Source organism: Emys orbicularis, chromosome 1 (genome assembly GCF_028017835.1).
Source record: "Emys orbicularis isolate rEmyOrb1 chromosome 1, rEmyOrb1.hap1, whole genome shotgun sequence".
NCBI lineage: Eukaryota > Metazoa > Chordata > Testudines > Emydidae > Emys > Emys orbicularis.
The window spans coordinates 288,166,948-288,188,481 of record NC_088683.1 but is presented as its reverse complement, the minus strand read 5'-3'; the positions used below and the strand labels follow the sequence as shown (position 1 = coordinate 288,188,481).

The 21,534-nt window shown below is 40.3% G+C and overlaps 1 protein-coding gene across 1 annotated transcript in view; it reads left to right on the top strand.

Annotated features, from left to right (window-relative positions):
- LMO7 (LIM domain 7) overlaps nucleotides 1-14,743 on the top strand; it is a 128,388-nt gene extending 113,645 nt beyond the window's left edge. Inside the window, 8 exon segments of the mRNA XM_065423786.1 lie at nucleotides 67-134; nucleotides 1,897-1,962; nucleotides 4,381-4,433; nucleotides 6,643-6,862; nucleotides 7,855-8,160; nucleotides 9,688-9,796; nucleotides 11,442-11,544; nucleotides 14,721-14,743. Of these exon segments, the coding sequence (XP_065279858.1) occupies nucleotides 67-134; nucleotides 1,897-1,962; nucleotides 4,381-4,433; nucleotides 6,643-6,862; nucleotides 7,855-8,160; nucleotides 9,688-9,796; nucleotides 11,442-11,544; nucleotides 14,721-14,743 (948 nt within the window).
- The last annotated feature ends 6,791 nt before the right edge of the window (nucleotides 14,744-21,534 follow it).

The following is a 21,534-nucleotide window of genomic DNA, read 5'->3' as shown; positions in this document are numbered from 1 at the left end:
CGGCGGGCGGAGGCCGAGGAGCAGAAGCGGCGGGCGGAGGCCGAGGAGCAGAAGCGACAGGCGGAGGCCGAGGAGCAGAAGCGGCGCATGGAAAAAGAAAGGGAGATACCAATGCAGATGCCCCAATACCGAAGGTTGGCACACTCAATGGAAGAGATGCATTTACTTTTCAAAAGTATATTTTCAAAGATAATGCAGATATTCTGAAGTATGTGCATATTAAACATATTTTTCTGTGAATATCAAGAGAAAAGACAGACATGAAGTCACTAAGCAGAATGCATTCTGTGACAACCTAAACCTGTCTCATTACACTACCAGTACACATTTTGTACCTTAGTCAAACATAAGGGCCTATCATCCTTACTTCTATTGAGTGATACCTTATTTCGCTCATCATCCCACTGAGTGTCAGATTAAAGTGCTATTCACTGTTTGTAAGGGTGTGACAGAATCAGGCCCATAATTAAAGCTGGTGGTTTTGTCTTTTAACGAAATTAGTTTTATTTGCTTTCGTAGGTTTTTGTTCAAAAGGGTTTACGCAAGTGAACATGGTGACTGATAAGAGCTGGGCCAAAAACTTGAAAATTTACCATGAAAACTTCTGAGGTTATCACCTAGCTCTATTGACAATATGTAGCATTAATGGGGAATTTGCATTGTCTGTGGTTCAACACATCTGTACAGATTTATAATGAAATATTGAGTTAATTATTTCCTACCAGCTGCATGTCTGCATTCCTAAATCAAACACTTACTGCTGTTATCTTGTAGTGGTTTGACCAGCACAGCAATATGTTTCTATTAATTGTGGAATAAAGATACTACAGCAGGGATCTGCATCCTTTGGCACGCGGCACATCAGGGAAATGCGCTGGCGGGCCGGATGGTTTGTTTACCTGCAGCGTCTGCAGGTTCGGCCGATCGCAGCTCCAACTGGCTGCAGTTCGCCGTTCCAGGCCAATGGGGGCTGCGGGAAGCGGCGGCCAGTACATCCCTCGGCCCGCACTGCTTCATGCAGCCCCCATTGGCCTGGAACAGCAAACAGCAGCCAGTGGGAGCTGCAATCGGCTGAACCTGCAGACGCTGCAGGTAAACCGTCCTGGCCTGCCAGCGGATTTCCCTGACTGGCCACGTGCCAAAGGTTGCTGATCCCTGCACTGCAGTATCTATGAGATAATTTATATTGGCTTAGATACCACAGCATTTTAGAAATACCTAGTCTAAATCTATTTATTTCAGACAATCTCTTTCCACTACCTTTTTCAGCAGTCTATTTTAAAGAGTAAAGAGAGCAGGAGGAAGGGACACACATTAACTTATAAATAACATTCCTTTCTGAAAATGTTTTACCTACTAGTGTTACAAGTAACACAGAAGTGCCACTCTCACTAAAATATCAGAGAAACAATTTTTTGTGTGTGCACGCTCTTAAGGATTTGCCAAACAGGGTTGGGCTTAAGCATGTACAAACTGCTTTGCTGAAGTAGGACTTTAAATGTATTAACAATATTAACAACACTTTCTGGTCCAATTGGGATGGTAGCTTCATTGTGCTAGGCACTATACAAACATGTATGAAGATGTGGCCCCTGCCCCAAAAAGTTGTATTCATATAGATATACATATTCCTCTAATGTTAACGCTTTGGTATCAGTGTTTAATAATTATTGTCATTTACAGACAGTAGGTCTGACTGGCTTCATAAAGATCTTTGAATGCTGTATCATTTCTAACTGAAACAAGAGCTGAGCCTCCTAGAATTTCAGTTTGCTGTCTACATGTTGGGATCCGTTGTTTGTACCTTATTTCTTCTTCTCTTCCCAATTTGGGTTTGATATTTACTTAGTTCACTTTATTTCATATATTTTATTGTATTTTATTTTTTGCTTATAGACATTATGACCATTATGAAATATCTAAAAACTTCGAAGATCCATCTGGCCACTTCCTTGCTGACAGGTTAGTATGATACTGAATCTCCAGGCAGGTTAGAATTTCACCTTTATATTACAGAGCCTTGGATTTGACATTAAATTTTAACCATTTTGGTGTGGTGCAGTTTAGAGTCCTTACCAGCAATATTGTTTTGCAGTCCTTGTGCTATGCTTTCACCTACAGGAGCTTCGGCCACCTGGTTTCTTTAAGCCATACTCAGTTTGTAACATAGAACATCTTTATATAAAGAAAGCCAGGAAGTGTAAGAAGGTGAATGTGTGGGTGGGAATGGACTGATGAGACTGGAAAACAATCTCAGCTATTACAGTGGTTGTGTCATAATGTGTTATACAAGCTAGGGCATGGTTCCCACACAGAAAATTGTGCAACATAAAAGATAAGCAGGGAAAGGAGGGATACAGTGAAAGTACAAAATTATCAGGAAGATGGTACACATCTTTTTAGTTTTCCGTTTTTTAAACTTTGCCTATTTTCTTTTTTGTCAACAGTGCATTGGTTCATTTAAATGCACAGTTGTATTTTCTTTCCCTTTTAATTATTGGAATAATCCTAAAAGTACTAAATTCCCCATTTCTGTAAAAATATCTTCCATCCATAACTATCCCATCCAACATTAATTCAGATAGTACCCCACAGTTGATTGTAAGAGTCATCTGTATACCTTTTTCAGCAATTAGTCCACTCTTTCAATAGAAATAAGTATGGCACTTGTGATGTCACAAGAAGAAACTCCAAGACCTGAGATGGTGCATCTGATGCATGGAACTGGGCACATAAATTATTTTTTTAATTCGCTAGCAGTTCTGAAAACTTGAAAATGAAATTCAGGTTTTGTTGAATCAAAACTTAAAATTCTGAACTTTTTTGGTGAATCAAAAATGGTTATGGTACTCTTCTGAGAGGCTGGAAGTTCAGTTCAAATCCCTTCTCCACTTTAAATAGAAAGGGGGGTGGAGGGTGTCTCACCTCCTAGGTGAGTACCCTCGCCCAGGGCTAACGGTTATATGGGAGGACTACCACTAGCTCTTCTTCCTCCTTTTCTCCTCTTCTTCCCCACCTCCCCATTTTGTGAATGGTGTTTAAATCCTGGGGAAAAAATTGGCTGAAACTATTTAGTGAATTCCTGTCAAATTGACAAATAGTTTTGGATTGACCAAAACTGCATTTTTTGGCAAATAAACTATTTGTCCAAAATATTTCGCCAAGGTCTACTGATGGGTATTCTGTCCTCTTAGTGCTCTGCCCTCAGCAAGTGGTGAGGGCTTTTGCACCAAATGGTTATGCTGTGGAGGCATGGGGAGAGGCCAAAGGTGCTAGAAGCATAAGCCCAGGTCTAGCTTCCTTGTTCCCTGTTGTAACTGCTTCTATAGGCAGTTGAGCATTTGTAACGCCAGCTCTTGACCAGTGCAAGAACTGATCGGTCAGACTATGTTAGGACAAACAATTAATATGGGGAGCAGGAAACTGTATACAATTAAGAATATTGCATGCAAAGGCCGTATTGGTTTAATACGATACTCATTTTGCACTGGGTAGTGAATGCATACAGTGATGCTGCTGTAACAGCCATCAGTAGTTTAAATATTGAAGCTGCTCTCCAAGAAATGAGCTCTTTTTTCCTTTTCTAAATAAACACCATATTTCTATGTACAGTCAGAGCCTCACTTTCATGAGCTAGAGCTAAGCATACAGCAGACAGGTGCTATGTTAACTTCCACACTGGGTAGCCAGAACACTTTCGCCTACTATTCATTTTCTTGTGCATCTGATGACTTTTGCCAGCTAAAACTCATAGGCACTTTCCGCTGCATGATAGGATCAATGAACCACAAGGATTTCCCAAGAAACATCCTCAGGTAGCATGTAAGGCCATACTTTTCTTTCAGCTGCAATAGCACTTCCAAACTAGGAAGTGGTAAGTACATCACCATGTAACAAACTTAAAAATATAAGCATGCACCCAAAAAATTGAAATAGTTCTCCTTAGACTGGTATGCTGCACTGTGTCTGATCTTCATTGATATTCCAGTCTAATGATCTAGAGGAATGAGGTAGGGACCATGTTTTCAAATATTTGTACAGCACCTAGGAGAATGATGCTCCACTCTGTAATTGAGGTCTTTGGGAATTACTGCAAGATAGGTACTAAATAACAATAGCTTATACTGCTGGTGTGCTGAGACCCCAGCCTGTCAATGCTGACTAGTGTTGCCTCATTATTTCCTTGTACTCTCCTATGTCTGTCTATCTGTCTATCCATCTGTTATATCTTGTTTTATACTTAAATTGTAAGCTCTTTGGGGCAAGACCATCTTTTTGGTCTGTGTTTGTAGAGTGCCTTGCACAACAGTGTCCTGCACCATGACTAGAGCTCTTGGGTGCTATGGTAATACAACTCATGCATGTTTTCTGTTTTTATAGAAATAAATCCAGATCGACTTCAGAACTAGATGATTACCCCAGAAGCAGAAATGGTGAGCACTTTAATTGCTATTAGATCTTTAATTGATTATTAATCGCATGAAAACATGAATACAATCAAAGGGTAGTTACAGCAACTAGATATTTGAAGGTCAAAAAAATTACATTTTTGATTGCCACTCATAATTCAAGTATACAACATACTAGATCAGATTTTTAGTAGTGTGGAAAATTAACCACTGCGATAGATTATCTAAGGGATGTGGTAAATTATCCAAAAGTCAGTGTGTTTAAATTCAGAATGGATGCTTTACTAAGATATACTTTAGTTCAAATTTATTTTAAAGTGGTATGGATTACAGTCATTATTGTAATCACAATCTATATGGTGCATTAATACTTTTAAACAGTTGTGTAAGGCTGTATTTTAATGCATTTTCTGTGGTAGATTGAATATAGAAACAATGGGGCTAATGTGGATAATAGATGTACTATGCCAGTGCGTTTGCACTGGGAATAACAAAACTAAATGCTACAAACACTGGGGCAATATTTTTAACACAATTGTTTTGCAACATTTACTCTGTATATATGGGACGAAAACAACTGGAGATGATTTCATGATGGTATAACAATGGCTTCAATTTTCTTAAGGAGCTGCCAAAATATAAGATTACATAGCATTCTCTTTAGAAATTATATTCTAGATATTTTATAATCTGCTTTGAGTATAGGGAATGTGGATGACTTACTAAAGACAGTATGATGGAAGATACAACAAGCTACTTTAAAAAAAAATATTTTGTACAAGTAATAAATGGATTTGTGTATGCAAACGTGACTGTAGGTGAATATGGAAAACCACTAGGTGGTATTGCGCAATGGCTGTTGCAAGATGAGTTAAACCGAAAGCAAAGTAGGAAGACTCTGCAAAGGGCAAAAGAATCAGAGCTGGAGACTACAAGAAAACAAATGGTTTATCAGATGGAACATGCTAACCCAGACCAAGGTGGGAATGCAGCTCAAATTGGCAAGAAGATCACTTTCTCAAATCACATCTCAATCACCAAAACTAATGAGATGACTAGACTTCCAAAAATATTTGACAAGTTAATCAATACCAATAAATCCAATAGTAAATCTGTAGTCAAAGCAGTATTAGAAGAGGGAATATTAAAACTGAAGTGACTTACTGTTTTGTTCACTTAAGTAGGCCTAGCACAAAGAATAGCTGAATAAAAACAGATTTCCTTTTATTTTTTTTAAACACTAGTAATTCTGTTCATTTGAAGAGAGTGGCATTGTTTTTTCTACCTTTTTAAGATGTCAAGTAAGGACCAAAGGATGCCTTATACCAGAAGTTTGACCTTTCCTTCAATGGCTAGATATCCCAGTAACTAGGGAGTAGATAAAATGTTTCCAGCAAGGGGTGTTTTTGAAGCAGATACATTTATAAAGCAAGACTGTCTCCTCTAAAACACAATAAATTTGACATTTTGAACAGGGAATAATTCCTATAATTAGAGGGGGTGTGGATTATAAATTCTGAAAGTGGAGAAGGAACTTGTGATGCAGTTGTGTATTCTGGCAGGCTTCCATCTCATTATTGGAGAAAAGCCTCTTTCAAAGAGGGAGGGGAGTTCAAGCTTTTAGAGCAAAGGATCTTTTTGGCTTTCATCTGACCTTAAAAGTGCAGGGAATACCCATTTGTTTAAAAGTAGTGTGGCATTGTACCATGGTTGATAAGCAGTTTTTGCTTGTCTCTATTTGATTTTTTTTTAATTGTAAATTGCCACATTGTAAATTATGATTTGTTGCTTGATTTGACACTAGTCACATGAAAAGCCTACATCTGTAAGAAGCAGCCTAGGGATATTTATGTTGCGGGGCGGGGGAGGACGGGCAAAATAACTCGTATCCCATTCTGGCACTATATCCTAGAAGTACAGAATACCTGATGCTTGCTTCTGTGCTTTAACTTGGATATTTGATAGTTCACTGCTGGCTTGACACTAGATATTTCCTTTTTTGTCTGGTGGTATCTTTAATGCTTCTAATGTGCATGTTGTCTGGTAATATTTGCTTTTGTAATGGCAGTCAATACTAAAATGGTGAAATTATACTTCATCAAATATTAATAACACAAAGGTGCATGCGTTGCTTCAGATATGGCAACACTAGTTTAATGATTTGCTTTTTAATTTTAGCTTTTATGTTTTTATCTCCCTCAAACTTGACAGATGTATGTATTTTTCAAATTAGGTACAAACAACAAATATTTGGAAAGGTCTTGGAACGTCAGTGATTCACAGAAGGGGTCTCAGAAAGAGCGTGCCCCGTCTTCAGCAGAAATAGAGAGACAACATATCCTTCAGGAAATGAGAAAGAAAACATCACTACATACAGACAACAGCTGGATTAGGCAGCGTAGTTCTAGTGTGCATAAGGACCCTGTTAATCTACACCAGAATACAATGAAGAGGTAGGACTCTAAATTGTAAACTGAACTTTGCCTCTAGATAAATATTTAGTTTTGGGGCACTCGAACGTTGCTTTGCAGCACAGATTGTAAAGCCAGTAAAGATTTTGAGCTCATTTGAGTCCCAACATAGTGGGGTATAACTTGCTTGTGTTATAGCTGAGATCAAATATTTGCAAGTACGGAGTATAAAGGTGTTGTTGTGTGGACTGTAAATACTTCCTCAATTGCTTATTTCTCCTTTGATGTACCAGTAATGTGAATTAATGATTAATGTGCCTTGTCATTTGCACATGTATTTGAGAACCTCAGTAATTTAATTTGTTGTGAAATAAAGCTTAAATATAGGTTCTGAAGAATAATTTTCAGTAATTTTTAACACGCACAAATATCTTGTAGGAAACTTCAGAATTTCTGTGTATGTTGCTTGTGTAGGGTCTAAACGTTGGGTTTGTCACTTAGGAAACAGTAAGATATCAGTCATGAGGTCATAGTTGTTGTGCCAACAGCTGGTTTCTGAACAATGTGACTGACTAATGGGGGGAGGGATTGATCTATTTTAGAACTGGTATCCCTTAGAGAAAAATACAAACACCACCACTATCTGGTGTCATTACTAAATAAAAACAATTTGATTTGGTTCACTCTGATAAAGCTGTACTGAAGTGTGTTCTGCTGTTACCTTTAGTGCTTTAGCCTCACCTTCTATGGTCATTTCCCCCCCCAAGGCTAGTGAAGCCCAGTTATGATAAATAGTTTGCCACTTCAAATATTTTTAATAAAGGAATATAATAATATATTCTTCAGGTTATCAAAAATAATTATGCTTAGAAAATCAACCTTTAAAATAGATACTGTGAATATTTTGATACCCTGTGTAAAGTGAAAACTTAAATATTTCCTTTTTGTAAAATCAAAGCACGATAAAGGGTTAGTTCATAAGAAGATATGTTTCTGGGCAGTAATATTCTGCACATAACAATTATACATTTCAGAGGTGAATCTTTAGATAATCTTGATTCCGCAAGAACAAGTTCATGGAGACATCCACCTTGGACGAATCAATCTGCCTCTTCCACATCTTTGTCGTCTAGTCAAGATTTTGGTCGCTCTGCTGCTCCACTAGTGTCTACTTCGAACCGAGCTTACATGCGTACCCCCTCCTCCAGTGTAGCACCTCCTTCAGCCAGCTCTGGAAGATCAGCCACTTCTTCCCACACTTTCCCCTCAGCACCTTCTTCTGTACCGCGTGCTCAGTCTCCTACCTCTGCTTCCCAATCAGGAGCTCAGCAGCGGAACAAGTAAGTAGTTGCCCATCTGTTGAAAATTTATAAATAGCTGGCTGAACTGTGGACACTCTCATAGTAGTTGCAGCAGAGGAGTTGGAACTAATGAGTCTTGTAAAAGCTTTGCCAATGGCTTGCTTTGATCTTAAACAAGCTACTTGGTCTCTTAATACTGGAGTCTGATTGTGTGTGAAACCAGTATTGTATAATATTCCACATTGGAGTGTTGTAAAACTTAGTATTTGAAAAGTGCCTTGAGTTATCTCGCTGAAAGGCACCATAGAAGAACAGTGTTATCACTTTCATATTTCTCATAGCTGTTCAGAAAGTTTCCCAGGGCTTTGTTGCTACTGCCTTACACTGGTAAAGAGAAGGTGAAGCAATAAATCTTTAGTTTCTCAACTCAAAATTATTTGTGGGTTACAAAAATGATAATAAAAGTCTCCTTGTACTTTCCAGACATCACTTCTGACATTTATTCGTTTTGCAAGAATCTTTTGTTTAAAAAATAAATACATACAATTTTAAGACCCACAGTTTATTGATCACATCTCTTTTGCTGACATGTGGTCAACATCATCTCAGGGAACTCTCAGGAATGTTCATGGATAGTGATCCTGGGTAATTGTAGGGTAGGTCATTAAAAAAATTTTTTTAATCCATTTATTTTAATCCAGAATAGGAAGTAATAATTACAGTTTATTTTGGAGTGAAGATAACCGTGCTCTTTCATGTTTTTAAAACCTTTTTTTAAACAAATGTGTGTATAAGATATTGGAAACTCATGCACACACAGTTATATGCAATAGGTGTAATGAGACCATTGCAAAAGCATTCCTTCACCCTTCCTAGCTCTAGCGTTCATGAACATTTTGATAAATTGATGATTTTTTTTAAAAGCTAGACTACTTAATTTTTTAATAGTGTAAGAAAATGACCCCTTTAAAAATGGCTGCTTCTCTTGTTCTCTCTTCCATTTTCGGATTTCAAATAATCTGGTTGGCCCATGGAAATTGACCTCTATAAGGTACATGTTTAAAGGAGTTAATATAATGTATGTCCAGAACCAGACTTCAGTTATCTAACAAGCTACAGAGGGTGGTTCTTGGAAAAGGTTTTAGTAAAGTGTAGCCCTAATAATAGTTTCTTTCAGATAAGAAATGAGACAGGAGCACAAAAACTATGTATCACTAGTTTCCAAGCATAGCAATATCTGTTTTAGATTCCTCTTCAACCAGCATTTAACATGATAAAATAGTGTGCAAGAATGCTACATAAAATCTTATGTTCACTTCTGTTTTGTCTTTCTGTACATTTTTTCTCATTTAAATTTTAGATTTTTATAGCTTGCAGATTTAATTACATAATATTAATTTTGATGTTTTTTCCAGATAACCTAATTTTCCATTCATAACTGCAGCACACAGTCCTCTGTTTCAATGCTTTCTCTCATGACATCATGCTCTTGATCACTTTCGTCTATATTTTAAACCTTTTCAAGTGGTTTTGAGGACCTGAGCCACATTCTTGTTCTGTATCTAGGTCAGTCAGTGGGAAGAAAATATGTTCATACTGCAATAACGTTCTGGGCAAAGGAGCAGCCATGATCATCGAATCTCTTGGTCTTTGTTATCATTTACGTTGTTTTAAGGTGAGAGCTGGAGAAACACTGTGAAGAAACGGGAACTAACTTGGAACACGCATGGCTACTTGGAGTTCTGGTTGCAAAGGCTCTACTAATCACATGCTACATGCTCCACTCATGTTGTGTGCTACATGCATATATCCATGCAACAGTCTTATCCACAGGCATTAAGCATTCACCTTAATACTACTCCTCGGATTATTATTAAAGTTTTAACATCTACACTTCAATTTTCACTTTTTAAAAAAAGGCATTTTCAGAAAATGCTGAGCCACCTGCCCTCTGAAAATCAGGCCACTTTATGGTGTGTCAAGTTGGGCATCCAAAAATTGAGTCCACTAAAATCACTGGTCACTTCTGAAAATCTTGCCACTTTGCCATAAACCCCTTAGTAAAGGACCAGACATAGATGCACTGCTCCAGGAATAGATGAGAAACTAGATTAAGACTTAAGTGTCTCTGATCATTGGTTCCCTCCAGGCTGAAGGGAAGAAGTAATCTGTGCCAGCTGAGTTGGGTGGCATATTGTAGGAAAACGAGCCAACGCTCCCACCTACTTCTGTACACCTGCATAGAAGGAAGAATAGTAATCCACACAAGCGGCTCTCCACTGCCTTTCCTCAATGTTATTTCCTGCTACATGAGTAGTCAGCACAGAGGAATTACCCTTTTGCACTGGCACATAGGAGGAATTATGATCTCTCCCAAAGGCAATTGTTTTAGGATTAGTGCACCATTGAACAAAGTACTGCAGAGTTGAATTTATTATTTTAGATGTTATATAAGGGCTTTTATGAATGTGTGTAAGGCCCTGTGGAACAGCTGAATGAATATATCTTAATTCTAGAACCTTTTTTTCTCCTGCTACCCTTGCTAGATGCCATCATACTGTAGCATTTTTCACAGAGGCTACAAAGGCTAACCCCCTCGAAGACTACAGAACATTTTATTTTCTAAATCCATCATGCACATATTATGAACAGCGATACAGAGACAGTCCAGCCAGACACCATGCGGTTTATAGGTGCATGTGCAGCCTCTGCTTAGTTGGAGATTTGAGAGCTATTGCTATAGCAATGCATTGTTCGCCCACTATGCTTAAACATTTTAATATTAGCATAAGAAAGGGGCGCAAGAATTCTGTTTTGGCAAAACGAAGCAATGTGAAGCTCCCAAGAATTCTTTTAAATTATGCATACACACTTAGAATAATTGGGCATAAATGCTTCCTGTCTTGAAAAGCAAGGTAACAGAATGAAAAGCAGATAGTGTTGCATGGAATCTGCAAGTGGCACACACAAATGTTCTGTGCCAAAATTGCTGTTGCCGTTTCAAGAACAAGTTATTTCATGTTGTGCCATTTTTAAAATTTTGTTTCAGAGAAATTGAAGCTTAAACAAGATTTCATGAGCTAATCTCTGAATCATTTCTTTTTTATATGTTTAGAATGTGCATCTCTATTAGTTTGCTAGTCATCACCTTTAAATGATGTCTCCTCTGGTTGGCTGCATTTTAATCTGCAAATTGTATGTTTGCTTTCGCTAATTTGGGTTTATAGTTCAGGCTTCGCTGGTTTTTACTATAAGCTGCTTCTGAATATGTTGTCTCCCAGTGTTTGTAACAAGTTGCTAATTATTGGTGTTTAATACAGTGCGCAGCTTGTGCATGTGACCTTGGGGGCTCACACTCAGGAGCTGAAGTCAGGATCCGAAACAATGAACTCTTCTGCAACGACTGCTATGTCAGATTTAAAAGTAAGGAGACCAGACTATAATAAGTGTGTGAAAACTTTATTTTCTACTTTTGCTCTGGGGCTCCTAGAGTCTGCCTACTGCTGTACTTAGCGCTAAACACGAGAGTCTTTGTTAACTTGGTATATTAGTTAGGGTTACCATATTTAAGGTTTTAAAAAAGAGGACACTCCACGGGACCCTGACCCCGCCCCAACTCCACCCCCTCCCCTTAGTGCCCCACATTCCCCCTCCTCCCTCCCAGCCACGCGAAACAGCTGCCCGAGCGCTACCGGCTTCACGGTTTACCGGGCAGCCTCCAGACCCGCTGCGCCCCCGGCCGGGTGCTTCCCCAGCGCAGCCAGAGCCCGGGAGGGGAAGCGCCCGGCCGGGGGCGCAGGGTCTGGAGGTTTGGGGGCTGCCCGGTAAACCGTGAAGCCGGTAGCGCTCGGGCAGCTCGGCTCTTCAGCAACACAGAGCTGAGGTGTCTGGGGGGAGCAGCAGCAGCCGCCGCTGCCGCAGCAGGGAATCTGCCTGCAGCTCGCAACCTGCTGGAGCCGCTCAGGTAAGCAGGGGACTGGGGCAGGGATGCCGGCATTTTCCCGGACGTGTTTGGCTTCTTGGCAATTCCCCCCCGGACAGGGATTTGAGGACCAAAAAGCTGGACGTGTCTGGGAAAATCCGGACGTATGGTAACCCTAATATTAGTGAATTGATTCATAAAGGTTTCATTTCTGTTTTTCTTTGTTGGCTGCACTCTCCACTCCCTTAACATACTGTGCAATGGTTTACCACCCTGTTGTTATGGATATGCTTCATCCTTTACAAATCTGGGAAAGTGGCACCTTAGGGTCTGGCTACCCTGCAATCAGAAGTGTGACTGCAGCATGTGTAGGCATATCTGAGCTAGCTTTGATCTAGCTAGCTTGACTGACAATAGCAGTGAAGCCACAGAATCACAAACTAGCCACTTGGGTGGTCCTGGCTGGGGTGTACAGCCCATACTGCAGCCCTTGCTTCTGTGGCGTGACTGTAGTGTGCTCGAATAACACCCTTTGGTTGCGGCGTGGGCATACCTTTAAAGGCATTGCTGTTCACTAAACAACAAATCAGTCACGTTGCAAAATTGCATCTGCTTATAAAACTGATCTATGCACATACTAGGAAAATGATTAGTTTATCCTAATTATAGGATGTTGGTTACTATCTCCAAAGCTCCTCTCTCTTGAATTATAGCCTCATGATTGGTTATTCATTTGGGAGTATTAGATCAGCAGTGGATTGATTTACTTGCAGGTTTTAATTAAAGGATGCAGTATAGAATTTTTTCTTTATTACCATTTACAAAAATTCTAACTTAGTGAGCTTGGTGCTGGTGCTTTGAATAAAAAGCATTTTCTCTTTGCTGCTGCAGAAAGTGCTAGACAACTTCTTAATTCTGAGAAGAGTTCTCTACCCAGAGTCTCCTATATCGCTACTTTTATGTGGCAAACCCAAACTTCTATTTCTAAGAATGAATGACAGAGAGACACACACTCAAGCTTTTCCATTTAAATTTTGGTCTGTATGGCTCACTGAGGTTTGGAAGGCAATGGGGATATCCTGGGCTACAAGCTGTGAGCTGAACCCACAGGTCTTTTCTGGATGGGTGAGGTCCAGCAGGAGGAAGGGGAAAGTACTGGTTCCCTTGTTACACTCACCCTTTCCAGATTGGGGTTTTTGTGTGTGTGTGTGTGTGTGTGTTTGGAGAAGATAAAGGGATGCCACTTGTTTTTGAAAAACAATTGTGATGCCTCTGCTAAAGAAACCATTTCTTGTCACATATGCTCTTGCTGACTTACCTTTGATCACTTGCCCTTTTTGGGGAAAATTGCTGTGTAACTGATATAACACTGGCATTTGGAATCCACAGATTTTCTTGACTATAGCTAGCCAGTATTTGAGTGGTGGCAGTGGTTGAAAATTTGCTGATGAGGATGAAGTGCCCCTGCTAATTTTTAAATCTGCCTGTAATAGTCTGGTCCACAAAGCTGTGGTGACACGTAGCCATCCCTGGACAGAATTACTCTGGAGTGGCTCTCCTCTCCACTCTTCTTAAAGACCTAGAGGGTAGTTCGGGGCAAGGGAGCTCTCATGTAGGTTTACTGTAGGATTCTAACTTGTTACCCAGTTCAGTGTGTATGTTAAGCCATTGAGAGGGTAAGTTAGAGGAGAGGGCTCCTGGATCTGCAATGGAGACCAATTTGCTTCTACATGGAATCTTGATTTTTAACCTAATAAGTCCAGTTCTCTGGACTTGGATACCTGAGAAGCTGCCTTTCCCACAGTATTATGTTACAGCAGTTGTGATCAGTGGAGGCACTTGAGCTAGCTCTCATCCCATTGTAGACATGAGAGTGCTGTTTATAGTGCATTCTCTATAAAAGGGCCTTGACTCTGGAATTGATTAGTCTCTTCTGTACCTCTTGGTCTGTCACAACCTATAAATTGTGAAACTTCCAGACATGCTGTAAAGTGGCCCATTTTCTTCCTCATATATTTGGGTAGAAGGTTGGTTAAGAACCTTGGGATGGTAAATTATACGATTATTATGATAGTGACGTAAAATAAACAACTTTGTACAATATATTTACTTGTAATATTTTTGAATATTACAGCAGCAGAGTATTGGATGGATACTTTAAATGTTAATTGAAAAGTTTTGTGATTGTTAAGGGCTTAGCTATCTAGCAAACATTTGACAAAAAATAAAAACCTGTCCTACTCCCACCCCTAAACCCCCCCAATATTTTTGACTGAGAACAAGTTTTAAAATATCAGAGGGGTAGCCGTGTTAGTCTGAATCTGTAAAAAGCAACAGAGGGTCCTGTGGCACAGGACCCTCTGTTAAGTTTTAAAATGATATTTTTGGGTGGATTGTATACACCATTGAAAATCCCATTTGTTTTAAATGGCGATTTAGATTTACTCTTGCAGTATAACCAATGTTGCTATTGTTCATTATAGTTTGCATGTTGATTCTATCTTGTATTTAGATGCTGTGTTAATTACCTTTTGCAAAAGGGAACTGCAAATAGATATTGATTAATGATATTATTTTGACAGGCATTTTTGAACTCAGTATCTTACGTTTACTAAAATACTCCAATAAACTCTTCCTTAATTAAAACTTTTTTTCTATTTCTCCCCAACCCCAACAGCTGGACAGCCAACCGCCATGTGAAGCAACCATAAATATGAAACCATTGTTGCAGATAGAAGAGGAGGTGGTTGCTGGTGATGTAGATTTATAAATATGTATTTTGTTTGTGTTTTTTAAGGGTAACATTTTTGCCTGTCTAGATTATGTAGAAGATGCATTGTATCTTTCATTCAACTTTAGTTATTTATGAGAATGTAATCACAAGAAGGAAATCTCTTGGAGGAAAACACATTCACTTTCTGAGTTCAATGTACTTAAAAGCACAAGGGAGAACAAACATTTATCAGTAATAACTTCAAAACATTTTTGAGGCTGATAATCAACTAGTAGAGTTTCCAATGGTATATGAAGAGGGTATTTTGTTTATGTTCTTAAATGAGCACTATTGAAATAGTTAATATAAATATGTATTTGTAATTGCTGTCTTTATTTTTGACATACGCTACGAAGTGAATTCTCTAGAATAATATGAAGCTGCATTAAAATGTACACCAAAACGTTTGCTTTCTGTATTCTGGTTTCTAAAACTGTTTGTATTTTATTTTCAAAAAGCAAATAGTAAAGTATAGTCTGTTTGCTCAGTGGTGATGGCAAATGTTCTGCATAAGAACAATGGAACCTGTTTGGAGGAAAGGGGTCTCTCTTTTCTTTATTATTGAAAAATATAACTATCACTTTCCCCTCAAACAAGTAAATCCAGAAAGTGGAGATTTTGTTGTTGTTGAATTCCAGTATATTTGTAAATAAATGTTCTGATGCTGCATTTATTAGGTATTTCCTTCTCTTTCCTGCCTTTCAAAATATCCAGGGCCATGAATGGTGCATAGGGTGAATTTGCTGAACAATAAATATGATTGTTTGCATTTTTGTTTTAGTAAAACATTTCTTGTTTAATATTTACAATACCACCGTGCATGCACAGGGACACTGGTGGCTCACTTCTTGCTATATCCTGTTTCACTCACTCCAGATTTAAATGTAGTAGCTTTTTTTCCCCTGTCAAGCTCCATTTGTTTTTTCTTTTCAAAACTTAGTACAAGTGACCTGACTGAATGTGTGTTGCATAACATGTGCTAGTTAATTAAGGATAGTTGGAAGCTTTGCTGAAAAGCTTTGTTGGGGCCACCAGGCTGTTCAGAGATAGTTCCTGAACTTCATTAAATTGCTGCTGCTGCGGTAGAGAACTCTGGTGGAATGTGTACTATGCAATCGTGAACAGTGGTTCTCAACATTTTTTTTTTTTTTTGTCAATGACCCCGAAGTGACAGAAAAATAATATTGGGACCAATCATACTGCACAGTCCTTGGCAGGTGCAACAATATGTAGGATTTGGCTCACAATAATTTTTGACCATTTGGTGGGTTGCCTCAAAAAAAGAGTGAGGGGAGGGAGGCACAGACTCAAGTCTTGGGCAGTACCACATCAAAGGGCAGCAAATCCCATGTCAAAGCCCCCAAAATGTTTCATCATCTGACTGGGCTCTGAACTTAAGTAGGATAAGGAGAGGGTGAGGGTGGTGTAGAGAAAGAGGCCGCAGCAGAAGAAAGCAGGGGAGGGATCCTTCAATAAAGGAGATGTAACCTTTTATACTAAATATTCTGCCTTGGCCTATTTTCTTAAACTGAGCCTGGGAAACAGATTGGCACAAATCTAGGCAGTAACTTTCCTCCATTTTATCAAGTGCTATTTATCTATCTTCACCAACATTCTAGCTTCACTGAACTTTTTCCTCAACTTGTGTTTGGTTCTTGACTCAGATAATTGCTTACAAATCTTACTATGTATTGTTTTAAATAAAAGGTTTCCATTTGAAACTCAGGCAACTGAATTTATCATCTGACTTTCTTTTATAGTATGGCATTTCAGATTCTGCAAAATTACATTTTTACCATTGCTAAAAACTTCTACCTCTGTGAATGGGTTGAGAAGCCATCTCTACAATTAAATGTTCCTTTTCTAGGAAAGAAAGTGGAAGCTAATGCCTCCAGCCAAAACTTGTATTATCTACATGCATTTCTTACTTGAAGTCTCTCTAAATTTGACAAGAAACAGTTAATCTAACTGAGCAAATGAGACTGAGGGGGAGTATGATTGCTCTCTCTAAATATATCAGAGGGATAAATACCAGGGAGGGAGAGGAGTTATTTAAATTAAGTGCCAATGTTGACACAAGAACAAATGGATATAAACTGATCAAGTTTAGGCTTGAAATTAGATGATTTCTAACCATCAGAGGAGTGAAGTTCTGGAACAGCCGTCCAAGAGGAGTAGTGAGGGCAAAAAAATCTATTTGGCTTTAATACTGAGCTTGATAATTTTATGGAGGGGATGGTATGATGAGACTGCCCACAATGGTACGTAGCCAGTCTGTGACCGCTAGTAGCAAATACCCCTGATGGCCGGTGATGGGACACAGGATGGGGAGGGCTCTGAGTTACTACAGAGAATTCTTTCCCAGATGTCTGGCTGAGGGGTCTTGCCAAAATGCTCACTGTAGAACTGATTGCCGTATTTGGAGTCGGGAAGGAATTTTCCTGTCAGATTGGCAGAGACCCTGGGTCTTTTTTGCCTTGCTCTGCAGCATGGGGCCTGGGTCTCTTGCAGGTTTAAACTGGAGTAAATAGTGGATTCTCTGTAACTTGAAGTCTTTAAACCATGATTTGAGGACTTCAGTAACTCAGCCAGAGGTTAGGGGTCTATTACAGGAGTGGGTGGGTGAGGTTCTGTTGCCTGCAATAAGCAGCAGGTCCCTTCTGACCTTAGTCTGAGTCTATGAACTAATGGAAAAAGTCTTTGCGTAAATTAGATGGTAGAACCATCAAATTTTACTGAACAGCATCACATATAAAAATCTTTAGTCATTTGCATTTTTCCCACTCTACTTTACTTGAAGGGGAAGAGACCAGAGAGGACCAGGTTAACCACTAGGCACAAGAGGCTGTGTTTAGGGCCTTGATTGTAATTCTGCCCCTAGTACCTAGGCCTGAACAGGCTGTCACAGCCTGTCCTTCTAACCACTCTTAAAGTTTGATATCTGTTCTAAATGCTGCTTCTGCTGCAACTGCTGCTGGGGGCTCTCTTCATACTGTGTTGGGTGCATGAGCAGAAATCCTCTGCACCGCACACAGCTCACGCAGGAGCTTCAGATTCCACTCCATCTGTTGGACTATTTCCCTTCAATATAATATTGCCTCTATATAAATCCATGGTACACCCACATCTTGAGTACTGTGTGCAGATGTGGTCGCTCCATCTCAAAAAAGACAATATTGGAATTGGAAAAGGTTCAGAAAAGGGCAGCAAAAATTATTAGGGGTATGGAACAGCTTCCATATAAGGAGAGATTAATAAGACTGGGACTTTTCAGCTTGGAAAAGAGACAACTAAGGGGAGATATGACAGAGGTCTATAAAATCATGACTGCTGTGGAAAAAGTAAATAAGGAAGTGTTATTTACTCCTTAAACAACAAGGAGTCTGGTGGCACCTTAAAGACTAACAGATTTATTTGGGCATAAGCTTTCGTGGGTAAAAACCTCACTGCTTCAGATGCATCTGCAGAAGTGAGGTTTTTACCCACGAAAGCTTATGCCCAAATAAATCTGTTAGTCTTTAAGGTGCCACCAGACTCCTTGTTGTTTTTGTAGATACAGACTAACACGGCTACCCCCTGATACTTGACATTATTTACTCCTTATAACACAAACTGGGGTCACCAAATAAAATTAATAGGCAGCAAGTTTAAAACCAACACAAGGAAGTATTTCTTTGCATAACACACAGTCAACCTATGAAACTCTTTGCCAAAGGATGTTGTGAAGGCCAAGACTATAACAGGGTTCAAAAAAGAACTAGATAAATTCATGGAGGATAGGTCCATCAATGACTATTAGCGAGGATGGGCAGGGATGGTGTCCCTAGCCTCTGTTTGCCAGAAGCTGGGAATAGGCAACAGGAGATCAATCACTTGATGATTACCTGTTCTGTTCATTCCCTCTGAAGCACCTGGCATTGGCCACTGTCAGAAGACAGGATACTGAGCTAGATGGACCTTTGGTCTGACTCAATATGGCTGTTCTTATGTTATTCTCCCTCCCCCCTCCCCCCATTTAGCTCTTTTATGAAGAAAAAAGGAGTTGGGGAGAAAGAAGGCTCAGGGGCAGCAGAAGAGATTAGGAAAGTGAAAAGGAAGGGATGAAAAAATTGGGTGGGAGGAAGGGAATCTGAGCAGGCACAAGATTTGAGAAAGGGGAGTTCATGAGGGCTGGGCAAAAAAGATCACCGAGGCCCACTGAGAGAGAGGTTTTGGACAGGAAAGAGGATGGGGGGGGGGCAGTTTCAGAGGGTCAGGATGTTGATTGGGGTATGGCATAGGAGCGGGAAGGATCTGGATCAGAAGGAGCCCCTCAAGGAGCATCACAGTATCCAGTAAAAAAAGGAATTGGAGTGATAAGGTGATTGGGCTGGAGATTGGGGGGGAATCTGGGTAAGAAATGAGGGCAGCCTCTCTCTCCACCTACTCCTGCTTATGTGGAGCTGCTGCCCCACCACAGTGTTCTGTGGGGATGTTGCTGACCCCACCTCCCAGGACAGTGGACTGTTTTTAGGGCTTCTCTACACACCCTTCCTGGTGTAGTGGACTGTTCCTGGCTACTGGTGCTTTTTCCCACCCTTCCCCTTATGTAGTGGACTCTGCCAGCTGTTGCTGACCCACCCTTACCCATGGCTTGCAAGGCTAATATTCCATCCTGCTCCTCCAAGCAGCAGGTGTAGGTTTGGCCACAAAGGTACAGGGCTGTGGGGATTCAGTGCAGGAGTGGAAGGCAAATTTTGAAGTTTAGCAAAATGGATATACGCTAAAACACAAGATGGCAGTGTTTAAATGAGACTGACTTGAAAGAAAAATGCCTGTTTTTAATCAGCTGAAGAATCCTAAAATCATCTTTTGAAATTAAAACTGATATTACTTCCTTGTTAATATTCTACACAGGAACCAGTGCTTGGTCGCACTATAGATCAGCAAGAAGAAGAATAGTAAATCCAAGTGATCACAGCCTGGAGAAGAGCAAATTGAAACTGTTGCTGTTTTGCAGTACAGTCCAATGTCCTCTTCCGATGACTAAGTTAGTATCTATGGCTTTTTGTCTGGGAAATGGAACTGTGTACACATCTCAGTGCAAAAGAATTGCAAGTAGCGATTATAAGTGGTGAATAAAAATTGGTTTTACATAGCAGCTTTCATAGTCGGTATCTTAATGTGCTTCTGCAATCAGTTATACTCCCAGTACAGTGAGTATGCACAGGTAAACAGAGCAGCAATCTCTCATGCAGTCTTGAGTCTTACCACCTGTTGGTATTGTGGAGGTGGGATGTTAAGATCAAAGGATGATGCTCGTGTCCAGGTTAACTGCCAACTGGATATTTAACTTCTACCTGGAAAACCACCAGATAGAAGGGAGCTGAAGAAAAGGAGGGAACTTGACATGCAGTGGTAATTCTCAGTGGGACTTTTGGACCCCCATGTCCGTAGCAAATAAATCTGCCGCCACCATTGCAGCTGCTGAAGTGTCTGAGAAACCATGATTCATTTGAAGAGTCACCAGTTCTAGATCTGCGCCAGCTTTATACTTGTATCTGTGCCAGGCATAAACTGCAATGTGCAGTTGATCCTGCCACTGAAACTGTGATCTACAGTCAGAGGAGCTGGATAATGGTCTCCAGTTGGGGAGCATTTACGTAAAATATGACATCAAAAGATAAATAATCCTAATAAGATTTTTGTCAGCGTAAATTTATTAATGGTCAGTTACAAAAATCTATTGTGACATTGTATTTCTAGCTATTAATAAAAAAAAAACTCCAAGTGGAGCAGTTTGAAATATTGTATATGTTTTTAGTTGAACTGGCAAGTGTGTGTGTATGTATGTGTATTGTGGCAGAGCTCCGCCCTTGTCCCCGTGGGTCCCGCGCTTCCAGGCGGTTTATGCTAGCCTCTGAGGCTCACTGCGACTCTCCACGTAGCCCTTCTCTCTCTAGGGCCAGGGTTACAGTCTACTGAGCCCTTTTCATCATAAGCCAGCAAGGAGGTTGGTGAGAGAACTCCCACAGTCCCTCTTGTCCCAACGGGCTTGTTCCAGAACAGTTTAGTCTCCAGTTCTGACAGGGGCCTGTTTTCCCCTCCCAGGAGGTGTTTCTGTAGTGGCGGGTTGGGGGGAACCCGGGCCCGCCCTCTACTCCGGGTTCCGGCACAGGGACCCTAATGGCAGCAGCTGTTGGCAGCCAACCTTTCACTGCCAGAGTTGCTACATTTCCCTGGGCCACTTCCTCACAGCTCCCCTGCTTCTCTCTCTCAACGCCTTCTTTACCCTTACCTTAGGGATCCCTTTCCAGTGGCTTGAGGGTGTCTTCACTACCCCGCCCTTCAGCTGCACTTCCTCTCCTCTGGATCCATTCGGCCTGACTGGAGTGAACCCTTTTATACTATCAGAGGGGGCCTTAATTAGAGTCAGGTGTTCACATTAGCTTAACATCCTCACCTGACTCTGTATGTTAATTGGAGTCATGTGTCCACCCTAGCCTGGAGTAGCCCCTGCTCTGGTCAGTCAGGGAACAGAAAACTGCTTATCCAGTGGCCAGTATATCTGCCTTCGACTACTCTGCTGTACCCAACTGGCCTGGGTCTATAACAGTATGTATATATACACCCCCCCAATAAAAGTACCTCCTTTACAATGTATGGATGTATACTGAGGTAGGTAGCCATACTGCTGGGTCTGCTAACAGATGGCCAGGCTTAGCAGACTCTATTACCT